A 13,175-nucleotide genomic window follows, 5' to 3' on the forward strand; every position below is an offset into this window, starting at 1 on the left:
GGGGAAGCTCTTAGCTGGGTGGGCTCCCTGGACATCATCTTCCTTTCAATGGCTTCTCCCCCGGAAACGTTGACCCACTCACTTTACCTTTAAACTTTGCTTGGATCCCAAGATATTGTGAAAAGAGACCCTTTTCCTTAGGGGGAAATAACCATTCTCCAAATGAGGTGATTTCTGAACAAATAAACAGCCCGACATGAAAGACTCACCACACCATAAATGTAGTGGATTGGCATGGTTTGCCGACTTTTCACAGCAAAGACGGCGGCCCCCACGAGGAAGGTACCGGAGAACAGGTCGTTGAGAAGGTCCTGAAAGCATGGGAGAGATGAGTCGGCCTTAGAGCCGAGGCCCCGTCAACACCAGACTTGGCCTAGCTTTCTCCAAAGGGAATGGTTTTCAAACTTCTGCCTGATGTAAAAAATATATATAGGAAGATGAATATTTACTGGGCTAGGTGGACATACCTGTGGCCTACCAGCTGGACTCTTTGAGTTGAGACACAAAATCCAGGATGCTTAACTGCCTTTATGGGCTGCCTCAGCTACCATCCCGTCTGTGAAATCCCACATTTGGTGGCTATGTATTCCCCCCTTCCAGTGCCCACTTAAATAAATGCACGACTCTCCAACTAATTGATGTCCCGCTTGGGTACCACCTCACAACATCTTTCTACTCTGAAGGCCAGCTCCTCTTTCTGAATCCAGGGTGGGCTGTGTTGCTGGCAGGAGGTTCTGTTGGACTCTGGTCCTTCACTGGGAGCCTGGCAGCTGCCTCTTCCCCCCCTGCTCACCCCTTCCCCCACCTTACTTCTTAGACACCGACCTCTCCTCCCCCCCACCCCGCCTTTGCAAGGCCACATCACTTCCTCCATCATCCACCCTCCTTCCCGTCCCTTGCGGCCACAGTCCTGCCCTGGCTCCACATTTGTTTCCCTTACCCTATACTGACAAGGTCCAGATGTTCCCAGACTGGGCAAAAGGGCTGCCTCCCATGCTGCCTTCCCCTCAAGTACCACCCACTGTCACTCCCTGGCACAGCCAAACTTAACTCAAAGTTGGCCAAACCATGGCCACAGCAAGCCGGCTTCCTCCCCCATCACTCCTGGGGTGATGCTGGCCCAGAGCTTGGGCATCCTCTTAATCCCATGGGCAGCAGCTGACCCTGCAGTGCTGGGTGACGCCCATCTTTCCCCTTGATTTCTCTGATGCCATTTTCTGGGGGGTGTACTTCCCTGGCCACTTTGTCTCAGGCTTTTTCTTTTCCTCTTCGTTTTGGATTTTAATACACTTCAAACATACAGAAAATAATAGAACATCCCATCCCCACTCCCACCTCCACCAGCCGTGACCCACTGAGATTAAACAGATGTTAATGTCTTGCAATATTTGCCTCAGGGCTCTCAAAACAAAAACAAAAACAAACCATAAACAAAAAAACTTTGTAGAATGAGCTACAGTCTCACCATTCCATCCCTTTCCCTGCCTTCTGCATGTGTTCCAAGTCTATGGGTAGTCTTCCCAAGTGCATAGTAGTATTTTCCTCCATATTATATATTCATAAACAATATATACTATTTTGTGTTTCAAAATTTAAATAAAAAGATATATCTTATAGCACATGCTTTTTAAACTTTTCAAACTTAAAAAAAACTTTTTTTGAGATTTACCCATTTTGAGAAATATATGAGATTGAGATTAATGAGATTGAATTCATTAATTTTAGCTGATGTATGAATAAACCAAACTGGAGACATTAGGGTGTTTCTCCCTTTTAGGAAATTATTATTGCCAACTGTGCCTGCAGTGAACACTCTTGTCTGTGCCTCCCAAGCACATCTTTTCCTTGTTGAGGTATTGCCAAGTTTCTCTCTAAAGGGCCTGTGCCAGTGTCCACTCATGCCCGCAAATGTATAGGGGCTCCTGTTTCCCATGTCCTTGCCAAAGCCCAGGATTACCACGCTCATTTATTTTTGCCCATCTGGAGAGTTGAAATGGTACCTCATTGTTGCTTTAATTTTCTGATCGCTGGTTACTAATGAAGCATTTTTAAAAACATGTTTTAGGCAGTTGGGTTTCCTATCTATTCATATCCCTTACCCCATTTTTCTATTGGCTTGTTTTAAAATTTTTGTTTATGATGTCTTCTGTTGTAAAGTTTTAATGGTATGCATAGTTTCTCTTTCTCTCTCTTTCTCATGGTCCCAAGAACATTTATTAAATACTCCATTCAGCTGTGTTATGCCACCTCCGTCATATGCCAAGTTGCCATATGTATGCAGGTCTATTTCTGGGTTCTCTTTTTTATTCCTATATTAGTCTGCTCAGGCTGCCATAACAAAATGCCACAGACTGGGTGGCTTAAACAACAGACATTTATTTTCCCACAGTTCTGGAAGCCAGAAGTCCATGATCAAGGTGCCAGCAAATTCGGTTTCTGGTGAGGACTCTGCTCCTGGTTTGCCTGGCTGCCTTCTCACCATTTTCTCATATGGCCTTTCCATGGAGAGGAGGTAGGGGGAGGGATAGGGGAGAGGAAGGGGGAGGGAGGTCTCTGTTGTCTTTTTTTATAGGGACATTAATCCTGTCAGACCCTTAGGATCTCATTTAATCTTAATTACCACTCTGGAGGCCCCATATGCAAGTATAGCCACACTGGGGATTAAGATTTCAGCATATGAATTTTGGGGGTACACAAACATTCAGTCCATTACAATTCCATTAGTCTTTGTCAACCCCTGAGCGAGTACCAAAGCTTTATAGTAATTCCAGTATCTTGTTGGGTGAGTCCATCCTTATAATTCTTTTCATTCTTCCATAAGAATTTTATTTATTTATTTTAAAAATTTATTTATTTATTTATTTATTTATTGCTGTGTTGGGTCTTCGTTTCTGTGCGAGGGCTTTCTCTAGTTGCGGCGAGTGGGGTCCACTCTTCGTTTCTGTGCGCGGGCCTCTCACTGTCGCGGCCTCTCGTTGCGGAGCACAAGCTCCAGACGCGCAGGCTCAGTAGTTGTGGCTCACGGGTCCAGTTGCTCTGCAGCATGTGGGATCTTCCCAGACCAGGGCTCGAACCCGTGTCCCCTGCGTTGGCAGGCAGATTCTCAACCACTGCGCCACCAGGGAAGCCCCATAAGAATTTTAGAATCACCTTGCAAAGTTCCACAAACAACCTCTGTTATAAAATTTCATTTAATGTGGAGATTGCTTTGGAATGAAATTGACATCTTTATGATAGTAGCTCTTCACATCTGTGAATGTGGTATATTTCTTCTCTTACTTAGATTTTTCTTTTATGTCCATTAACAAAATGTCATAATCTCTATGTAAAGTTTTACAATCTTTGAATGGGTGTATTCTCAGACACCTGTAGTTTCTGTTGCTGTTTTAAATGGTTTCTTTGAAAAGCCATATTTAGCCATATTTTCTCATTATTTGTTGCTGGTATTCAGGAACACTATTTTTGTTTTTTGTAACCTTGTGGAACTCAATCAGTTCTAGTAATTTGACTGTAGATTCTTGGATTTTCTGTGTAGAGAATCATATTATCAGTGAGTAATGCTAGTTTTTTTTCTCCTCCCCAATCCATATACCCTTTGTTTTTTTTCTCACGTTGTACTAAGATCTTTAGCACAATGTCAAATAGAAGTGGGGATAATAGGCATCTCTAAGGAAACGCTTCTAACATTTTACCATGAAATGCAATGTTCATTTTAGGTTTGGGTAGTTTTCTGTTATTAAATTAAGGAGGTTCCCTTTTTTCCTAGTTTGCCAAGAGTCTTCCAAAAATTAGTATTGAATATTACTAAATAGTTTTCCTGCAGCTTATGAGATGATTAAATGGTTTTCTCCTTTAAGTAAAAGATGGTGAATTACGTTAACAGAATTTTGAGACGAAACCACCTTTACATTCCTTGAAGATGCCCTGCTTGATCCTGATGCATTGCTTGCTTATATATTGCTTGATTTAGTTTGCTAGTATTTTATTGAGAATTTTTATGGCTGTATTCAAATAATTTAGGCCTATAGTTTACTTTCCTTATCATGTCTGGTTTTAAGACCAAAGCTTTACCAGATGGTACAACATATTATAACCCCCCCCCTTTTTTTAAGAGAAAAAAGGGAGAGACAAGTGGAACTGAATATGAATCTAGAAATGAACTGCATATGGGATTTTATTCTTTTATTTTGTTTTTGGCCACACGACGTGGCACGGGGGATTTTAATTCTCTAACCAGGGATCAAACCGGTGCCCCCTGCAGGGGAAACGTGGATTCTTAACCACTGGACTGCCAAGGAAGTCCCACGTATGGGATATTAGCATTTAACGAAAATGCCATTTCAAATCAGTGGGGGAAAGTTGTACTATTCAGTAAATGAATAAACTGAGTGATAGGGTGGAACAGCTGGAGAGCCATCAGGATACAAAGCTGGAGCCATGGTTCACACCATATACCAAAATGACTCCAAATAAATCAAAAGATTTAAATGTAAAAAATGAAACAAGTGCCAGATGAAAACATGGATGAATTATTTTATACCCTGTTTTTCTATTTCTTTTTGAGTCAATTTTTGTACATCATATGTTTTTCTGGGAAATTATCATATTATAATTTATTGGCATAAAAGTTCATATTTTCCATGTGATCTTTAAAACCTCTTCTTTATACTAATATTTTTCTTTGTTCTCTTTTTTTCTTATGGTTTATATACTTTATTAGTCTTTTCAAAGAATTAGATTTTGGTTTTATTAGTTATCACTATGAATCTTTGTTTCCTATTTTATTAATTTTAACTCTTTGACATTGCTTTCTTTTTTTTTTTATTAGTTTCTGCTTTATAACAAAGTGAATCAGTCATACATATACATCTGTTCCCACATCCCTTCCCTCTTGCATCTCCCTCCCTCCCACCCTCCCCATCCCACCCCTCCAGGCGGTCACAAAGCACCGAGCTGATCTCCCTGTGCTATGCGGCTGCTTCCCACTATCTATCTACCTTACGTTTGGTGCCGTATATATGTCCATGCCTCTCTTTCACTTTGTCACAGCTTACCCTTCCCCCTCCCCATATCCTCAAGTCCATTCTCAAGTAGGTCTGTGTCTTTATTCCTGTTTTACCCCTAGGTTCTTCATGACATTTTTTTTTCTTAAATTCCATATATATGTGTTAGCATACGGTATTTGTCTTTCTCTTTCTGACTTACTTCACTCAGTATGACAGACTCTAGGTCTATCCACCTCATTACAAATAGCTCAGTTTCGTTTCTTTTTATGGCTGAGTAATATTCCATTGTATATATGTGCCACATCTTCTTTATCCATTCATCCGATGATGGACACTTAGGTTGTTTCCATCTCCGGGCTATTGTGAATAGAGCTGCAATGAACATTTTGGTACATGTCTCTTTTTGAATTATGGTTTTCTCAGGGTATATGCCTAGTAGTGGGATTGCTGGGTCATATGGTAGTTCTATTTTTAGTTTTTTAAGGAACCTCCATACTGTTCTCCATAGTGGCTGTACCAATTCACATTCCCACCAGCAATGCAAGAGTGTTCCCTTTTCTCCACACCCTCTCCAGCATTTATTGTTTCTAGATTTCTTGATGATGGCCATTCCGACTGGTGTGAGATGATATCTCATTGTAGTTTTGATTTGCATTTATCTAATGATTAATGATGTTGAGCATTCTTTCATGTGTTTGTTGGCAGTCTGTATATCTTCTTTGGCGAAATGCCTATTTAAGTCTTCTGCCCATTTTTGGATTGGGTTGTTTGTTTTTTTGCTATTGAGCTGCATGAGCTGCTTATAAATTTTGGAGATTAATCCTTTGTCAGTTGCTTCATTTGCAAATATTTTCTCCCATTCTGAGGGTTCTCTTTTGGTCTTGTTTATGGTTTCCTTTGCTGTGCAAAAGCTTTGAAGTTTCATTAGGTCCCATTTGTTTATCTTTGTTTTTATTTCCATTTCTCTAGGAGGTGGGTCCAAAAGGATCTTGCTGTGATTTATGTCATAGAGTGTTCTGCCTATGTTTTCCTCTAAGAGTTTGATAGTTTCTGGCCTTACATTTAGGTCTTTAATCCATTTTGAGCTTATTTTTGTGTATGGTGTTAGGGAATGATCTAATCTCATACTTTTACATGTCCCTGTCCAGTTTTCCCAGCACCACTTATTGAAGAGGATGTCCTTTCTCCACTGTACATTCCTGCCTCCTTTATCAAAGATAAGTTGACCATATGTGCGTGGGTTTATCTCTGGGCTTTCTATCCTGTTCCATTGATCTATCTTTCTGTTTTTGTGCCAGTACCACACTGTCTTGATTACTGTAGCTTTGTAGTATAGTCTGAAGTCAGGGAGCCTGATTCCTCCAGCTCCGTATTTCGTTCTCAAGATTGCTTTGGCTATTCGGGGTCTTTTGTTTTTCCAAACAAATTTTGAAATTTTTTGTTCTAGTTCTGTGAAAAATGGCAGGGGCAGTTTGATAGGGATTGCATTGAATCTATAGATTGCTTTGGGTAGTAGAGTCATTTTCACAATATTGATTCTTCCAATCCAAGAACATGGTATATCTCTCCATCTGTTTGTATCATCTTTAATTTCTTTCATCAGTGTCTTATAGTTTTCTGCATTCAGGTCTTTTGTCTCCCTAGGTAGGTTTATTCCTAGGTATTTTATTCTTTTTGTTGCAATGGTAAATGGGAGTGTTTCCTTAATTTCTCTTTGAGATTTTTCATCATTAGTGTATAGGAATGCAAGAGATTTCTGTGCATTAATTTTGTATCCTGCAACTTTACCAAATCATTGATTAGCTATAGTAGTTTTCTTGTGGCATCTTTAAGATTCCCTATGTCTATACATAGAGAATGTCTATGTATATGTCTATGTCATGTCACCTGCAAACAGTGACAGTTTTACTTCTTCTTTTCCAATTTGTATTCCTTTTATTTCTTTTTAGTCTCTGATTGTCATGGCTAGGACTTCCAAAACTATGTTGAATAATAGTGGTGAGAGTGGACATCCTTGTCTTGTTCCTGATGTTAGAGGAAATGCTTTCAGTTTTTCACCATTGAGAATGATGTTTGCTGTGGGTTTGTCGTATATAGCCTTTATTATATTGAGGTAGGTTCTCTCTATGCCCGCTTTCTGGAGAGTTTTTATCATAAATGGGGGTTGAATTTTGTCAAAAGCTTTTTCTGCATCTATTGAGATGATCATATGGTTTTTCTTCTTCAATTTGTCAATATGGTGTATCACATTGATTGATTTGCATATATTGAAGAACCCTTGCATCCCTGGGATAAATCCCACTTGATCATGGTTGTATGATCCTTTTAATGTGTTGCTGGATTCCGTTTGTTAGTATTTTGTTGAGGATTTTTGCATCTATATTCATGAGTGATATTGGTCTGTAATTTTCTTTTCTTGTAGTGTCTTTGGTTTTGGTATCAGGGTGATGGTGGCCTCATAGAATGAGTTTGGGGGTGTTCCTTCCTCTGCAGTTTTTTGGAAGAGTTTGAGAAGGATGGGTGTTAGCTCGTCTGTAAATGTTTGATAGAATTCACCTGTGAAGCCATCTGGTCCTGGACTTTTGTTTGTTGGAAGATTTTTTTTTTTTTTTTTTTTTATAAATATATTTATTTCAATCTCTTTCCAGCTGTTAACCAGTATATGTGTAGGTTTATTAAGGGATATAAGAAACACTTTTAATTTTATTTTTTTTTATTTATTTTATTTTTGGCTGTGTTGGGTCTTTGTTTCTGTGCTAGGGCTTTCTCTAGTTGCGGCAAGCGGGGGCCACTCTTCATCGCGGTGCGCGGGCCTCTCACTGTCACGGCCTCTCTTGTTGCGGAGCACAGGCTCCAGACGCGCAGGCTCAGTAGTGTGGCTCACGGGCCTAGTTGCTCCGCGGCATGTGGGACCTTCCCAGACCAGGGCTCGAACCCCTGTCCCCTGCATTGGCAGGCAGATTCTCAACCACTGCGCCACCAGGGAAGCCCTGTTGGAAGATTTTTAATCACAGTTTCAGTTTCATTACTTGTGATTGGTCTGTTCATATGTTCTATTTCTTCCTGGTTCAGTCTTGGAAGGTTATACCTTTCTAAGAATTTGTCCATTTCTTTCAGGTTGTCCATTTTATTGGCATAGAGTTGCTTGTACTAGTCTTTTAGGATGCTTTGTATTTCTGTGGTGTCTATTGTAACTTCTCCTTTTTCACTTCCCATTTTATTGATTTGAGTCCTCTCCCTCTTTTTCTTGATGAGTCTGGCTAATGGTTTATCAATTTTGTTTATCTTCTCAAAGAACCAGCTTTTAGTTTTATTAATCTCTGCTATTGTTTTGTTTGTTTCTATTTCATTTATTTCTGCTCTGATCTTTATGATTTCTTTCCTTCTAGTAACTTTGGGTTTTGTTTGTTCTTCTTTCTCTAGTTCCTTTAGGTGTATGGTTAGATTGTTTGAGATGTTTGTTGTTTCTTGAGGTAAGATTGTATTGCTATAAACTTCCCTCTTAGAACTGCTTTTGCTGAATCCCATAGGTTTTGGATCGTCGTATTTTCATTGTCATTTGTCTCTAGGTATTTTCTGATTTCCTCTTTGATTTCTTCAGTGATCGCTTGGTTATTTAGTAATGTATTGTTTAGCCTCCATGTGTTTGTGTTTTTTACGTTTTTTTCCCTGTAATTAGTTTCTAATCTCATAGCACTGTGGTCAGAAAAGATGCTTGATATGATTTCAATTTTCTTAAATTTACTGAGGCTTGATTTGTGACCCAAGATGTGATCTATCCTGGAGAATGTCCTGTGCGCACTTGAGAAGAAAGTGTAATCTGCTGTTTTTGCATGGAACGTCCTATAAATGTCAATTGAATCTATCTGGTCTATTGTGTCATTTAAAGCTTGTGTTTCTTTATTAATTTTCTATTTGGATGACCTGTCCATTGGTGTAAGTGAGGTGTTAAAGTCCCCCACTAATATTGTGTTACTGTCAATTTCCTCTTTTATAGCTGTAGCAGTTGCCTTATGTATTGAGGTGCTCCTATGTTGGGTGCATATATATTTATAATTGTAATAGCATCTTCTTGGATTGATCCTTTGATCATTATGTAGTGTCCTTCCGTGTCTCTTGCAACATTCCTTTTTTTTTTTTGTGGTACATGGGCCTCTCACTGTTGTGGCCTCTCCCGTTGCGGAGCACAGGCTCCTGACGCGCAGGCTCAGCGGCCATGGCTCATGGGCCTAGCTGCTCCGCAGCATGCGGGATCTTCCCGGACCGGGGCACAAACCCGTGTCCCCTGCATGGGCAGGCAGACTCTCAACCACTGCGCCACCAGGGAAGTCTGGGAACAAGGTTTTTATTGTTCCGTCTGCCATCAGCAAGGAATGTGGCCAGGAATGTGGGCTGTCTTCATGGACACTGACCAGCTGGAGATTAAGGGATGGCAGGCAGGTTAAGTAAAATGCTACAACATTCTCTTACCAAAATTCAACAGCCTCTTTCTTCATTGAGCATTCTCCTGTTTTGTTTTGTTTTGAATTAGATTCCAGAGTTCTGAAAAAGTTGACTCTGGCAGTTTTTGAGAACCTAATCATTGCTTTAGTGGAAAGACAGAGATTTGGAGTTCCCTACTCTGCCATTTTTAGTGATGTCACTCTTATTAAATCTGGTGGGTTCTCAGTCACTATCACTTTGAATATTTCTTCTCTATTATCTTGAGTGTCTTCTTCTGGAGCTCCTATTAGGCTTATGATGAACTTTCTTACTCCATATTCTATGCTTCAACTTCTCTCTTTCATATTTTCTCTTTATCTGTCAGTACTATAATCTGGGTAATTTCCCCACATCCTTCAGCTCATTACTTCCCCAGCTTTTGTCTGATATGCTTTTTAACCCATTTATTGACATTTTTATTTCAATAATTATATGTTCAATTCTAGACATTATATCTTTTACTTAAAAAAATATGTCTATTCCATCCTAATAATGTCTTATTCTTTTCATAGGGCTTTTATTTATGTCTTTATAATTTAAGTGTATTTTAAATTATTTTCAGACAGGTCTTTTATTATCTCATATTCTCAGGGTTCTAATCCTCCCATTTCTTATTTTTGCTGGTTCTTGATTCTTAGTCATGGGGATTTAAAAATCAGGTGTTTTATAGTTTTGAACTATGAGTTCAATTTTGTACCCCACCCCCCCACCCATATCTGTCCTGTGAGCATCTCTTTATGCTTTGATTATGATTTTGCATTTGTTTTTCAGGAGTCCCATGGATTTCTTCAGAATACCATCAAATTGGGATCGATTTTTATGCCAGTTCCCAGGCACTACATTTTCTAAGCTGCATGAAGGTTTCTAGGCTGAAGGTAGGAAAAACTTAAATCTGTACAAAGTGTAGGCTCAAGGTTCATATTTCTCAAGGTGATCTTTTTTGCTTTTCCCCACTCAAAACTCGGGCAGAGATGAACATGCTTTCTTGTTCCTCTGTGTAGGTGAAAGGTATCTTCTCTGTCTTTTCCCTTAGGGTGCAGTCTTTGCAGGGTTCTGGCCTTATGCAGGATTCTCAGTTCTAAATCCCCACTTTGCTTGGGAGCAAGGCCTCATCTCCTAACTTGAGAGTATATGAGAATCCATATTCTAGGTTCCTGGGATAATATCTCGTGGGTCATTTCCACCCACACTGAGCAGCTGATTTGTCACTGCTCCTGTTTTCCATTTCTGGCACCTCTGTGTTTCTTTTTCCCCTTCTTTTTTTTGCCAGCTCAGCCATTCAGTTAAAGCAATAGTGTTTACATTTCCCCTAGTAGTTTTAGGTAAGTACAGAAGGAGGATTTTCAGGGTTCAATGATTTTTCATCTTGCTGGAACTAAAAGTATCTTCTCAAGCACTTTGGCTGGGAATGTGTCCTCTGCCTGTCCCTTTACTTTGTCCTCTGCTTATCCGTCTCCCAAGAGTCTTACATGGCCCTCTTTTCCTTTCTCCTGATACTGGGAGTCCTCATCTACCCCACTGAGACCTATGGATCCCTGGACCCTAATAACTTTTAATAAGTAGGCAGGACAGAGTGTAGTTAGGGACTCAAGACTCTACTGATAAAGCTGGGTTTGAATCCTTTTTCTGCCACTTACTACCTGAGTTACCTGGGGGCAAGTTGCTTGGCCATTCTGAACCCATTTCATGTATAAAGTGAGTGAAACAGTGAGCATAGGGCTCTGGAGACATGCTGTGAATGTGCAATGAACAAGGGACCCTGGGTTAGTTGGGAGTTAGGTAGGTAAGCTTTCTGATTACAGAGGTAATGGGCAGGGATTCAAGTCCATGAGTCTTCAGGCACAGCATCAAGGGCTTTACTTTTACTCCTAAGGAACAATCTCACACAAGATTATTACTGTCTTCATGTTACAGATGAGGAAACAGAGTCTGGGAGTGGTTGGTAACTTGCCCAGCTCAGTCCCATTCCAGTGGATGACTGCTTTGGGCTGAACATCCTTCTGGGCTTAATATCCCTTGCAGGGATAGTCACTGGAGATCTGAGGCTGCTTTATTTTTTTTATTTTTCATTTTTTTCGGTACGCAGGGCTCTCACTGTTGTGGCCTCTCCCGTTGCGGAGCACAGACTCCGGACGCACAGGCTCAGCGGCCATGGCTCATGGGCCCAGCCGTTCGGCGGCATGTGGGATCTTCCCGGACCAGGGCACGAACCCGTGTCCCCTGCATCGGCAGGCGGACTCTCAACCACTGTGCCACCAGGGAAGCCCCTGAGGCTGCTTTAGATGTGATTTTTTTTTTTAATTCTCATTTTATATTACTGATTTTTTCCTTTGAATTCTGCGGATGGGGTACCATCAGAGTGGTCTTTCCAGTCAAGTGTGAGCTGGCACAGGGGTTGGAAGGAACCGCTGGTTGCTACACCTCCCCTGCTCCCAAGGAGAGCAAAGCCTCAGGAAGGTAAAGACTCCTTCCTTTGACCGCCAGGTAGCAAAGAGGCCCTCCACCCCCAAGCTGGGCTTTCTGGAGGCCTTTTCTACCTAACTTCAGCTGCCCCTGCTCTGGCCCCACTGGAAGGTCTGAGCCCATGCCCGGCGCACAAATAAGGGAGATGAGGCGTATCTCTCTGTTCAGCCACTTTCCAGGAGCCAAGATACACGCGTAAACGCACACCAGGCTCAGGCACTCCCCACCGCCCCTCACTTACAGAAATGGGCCACAGGATGAAGGGCGTGTATCTCTGGATGGCGAAGGTGTAGATAATGATGAAGAAGATGAAGATGGACAACTCCATGGTGATGATGAGTGTCAGGAGGGGGTGCACAGTGGTCCCCGTGAACATGATCAGCGAACCTATTAGGCAGCCCTGCCGGGAGACATGCCCTTTGAGCCATGGCAGAGGGCTCGGGCCAGAGGAGGCCTCGGGGAGCCCGCTCCTCCCTCTTCCCGTCTTTGGGCACTCCCTCCCCACCCCCGCCCCATCCAGGGATACGGGCCCACTTACCAAGCTAATGAGCTTGACCTCAGCGTACCCCATAACCCAGAACTCTCTATTGCTGTCCTTGAATTCCCACTTGTAACGGCGACACCCCTTCCTCGTTCCCACTTCATCCATGGGCTGCACGGACTTTTTCTTCTCCTCTGTCTTTTCCTCAGGCTTGTCGCCCGGAGGAGGGGCCGCCCCCGGCGCGGCTGCGGCTGCGGCGGCCGGGGCTGGGGCTGGGGCTGGTGCGGCCCCGGGTCTGCCCTTTTTGCCTTTGTCAGCCATCTTGCCGTGGAGTTCTCAGCTTCTCACGGCCTGCCCAATTTTTGCGGTCCCCGGCCAGGCCTGGCCTTTGAGCGAGCCGGATGCCCACCAACCTGCTAAGAGGCCGCGCTCAGCCAACGGCCGGGAAGGACGAGCGAAGGCCAGCGCTTAGCGCCCTCTCGGCGCGCGCCTAGTCTCCGCACGCGAGTCCCCTCCGCCCAGCCGCCCCCCCGCGCCCGGCAGCAAGCACCTCGGGTCTCCGCGGCCGCCCAGACCCTGCGCGGGAGCCCACCACCACCACCACCACCACGCCGGCTCCGGTGGTGGTCCCGCCTCCACGCGGAGCACTCCCCACGCGGAGCACTCCCCACGCGAGGCCTCTGGGGGCTGCCGGGGGCTGTAGCCGCTGCTCCCGCCTTCGGGTCGGGTTGGCTGAAACTGTG

The 13,175-nt window shown here is 42.8% G+C and overlaps 1 protein-coding gene across 1 annotated transcript in view; it reads right to left on the bottom strand.

The window, feature by feature from the left end:
* CMTM2 (CKLF like MARVEL transmembrane domain containing 2) overlaps positions 1–12,753 on the bottom strand; it is a gene marked incomplete at both ends in the record, with an annotated part of 22,107 nt that extends 9,354 nt beyond the window's left edge. Inside the window, 3 exons of the mRNA XM_079724044.1 lie at positions 210–311; positions 12,193–12,351; positions 12,490–12,753. Of these exons, the coding sequence (XP_079580170.1) occupies positions 210–311; positions 12,193–12,351; positions 12,490–12,753 (525 nt within the window). The remainder of the gene's footprint in view (positions 1–209; positions 312–12,192; positions 12,352–12,489) is intronic.
* Positions 12,754–13,175: the final 422 nt, after the last annotated feature.

Source organism: Hyperoodon ampullatus, assembly GCF_949752795.1.
Source record: "Hyperoodon ampullatus genome assembly, chromosome: 18".
Classification (NCBI taxonomy): domain Eukaryota; kingdom Metazoa; phylum Chordata; class Mammalia; order Artiodactyla; family Ziphiidae; genus Hyperoodon; species Hyperoodon ampullatus.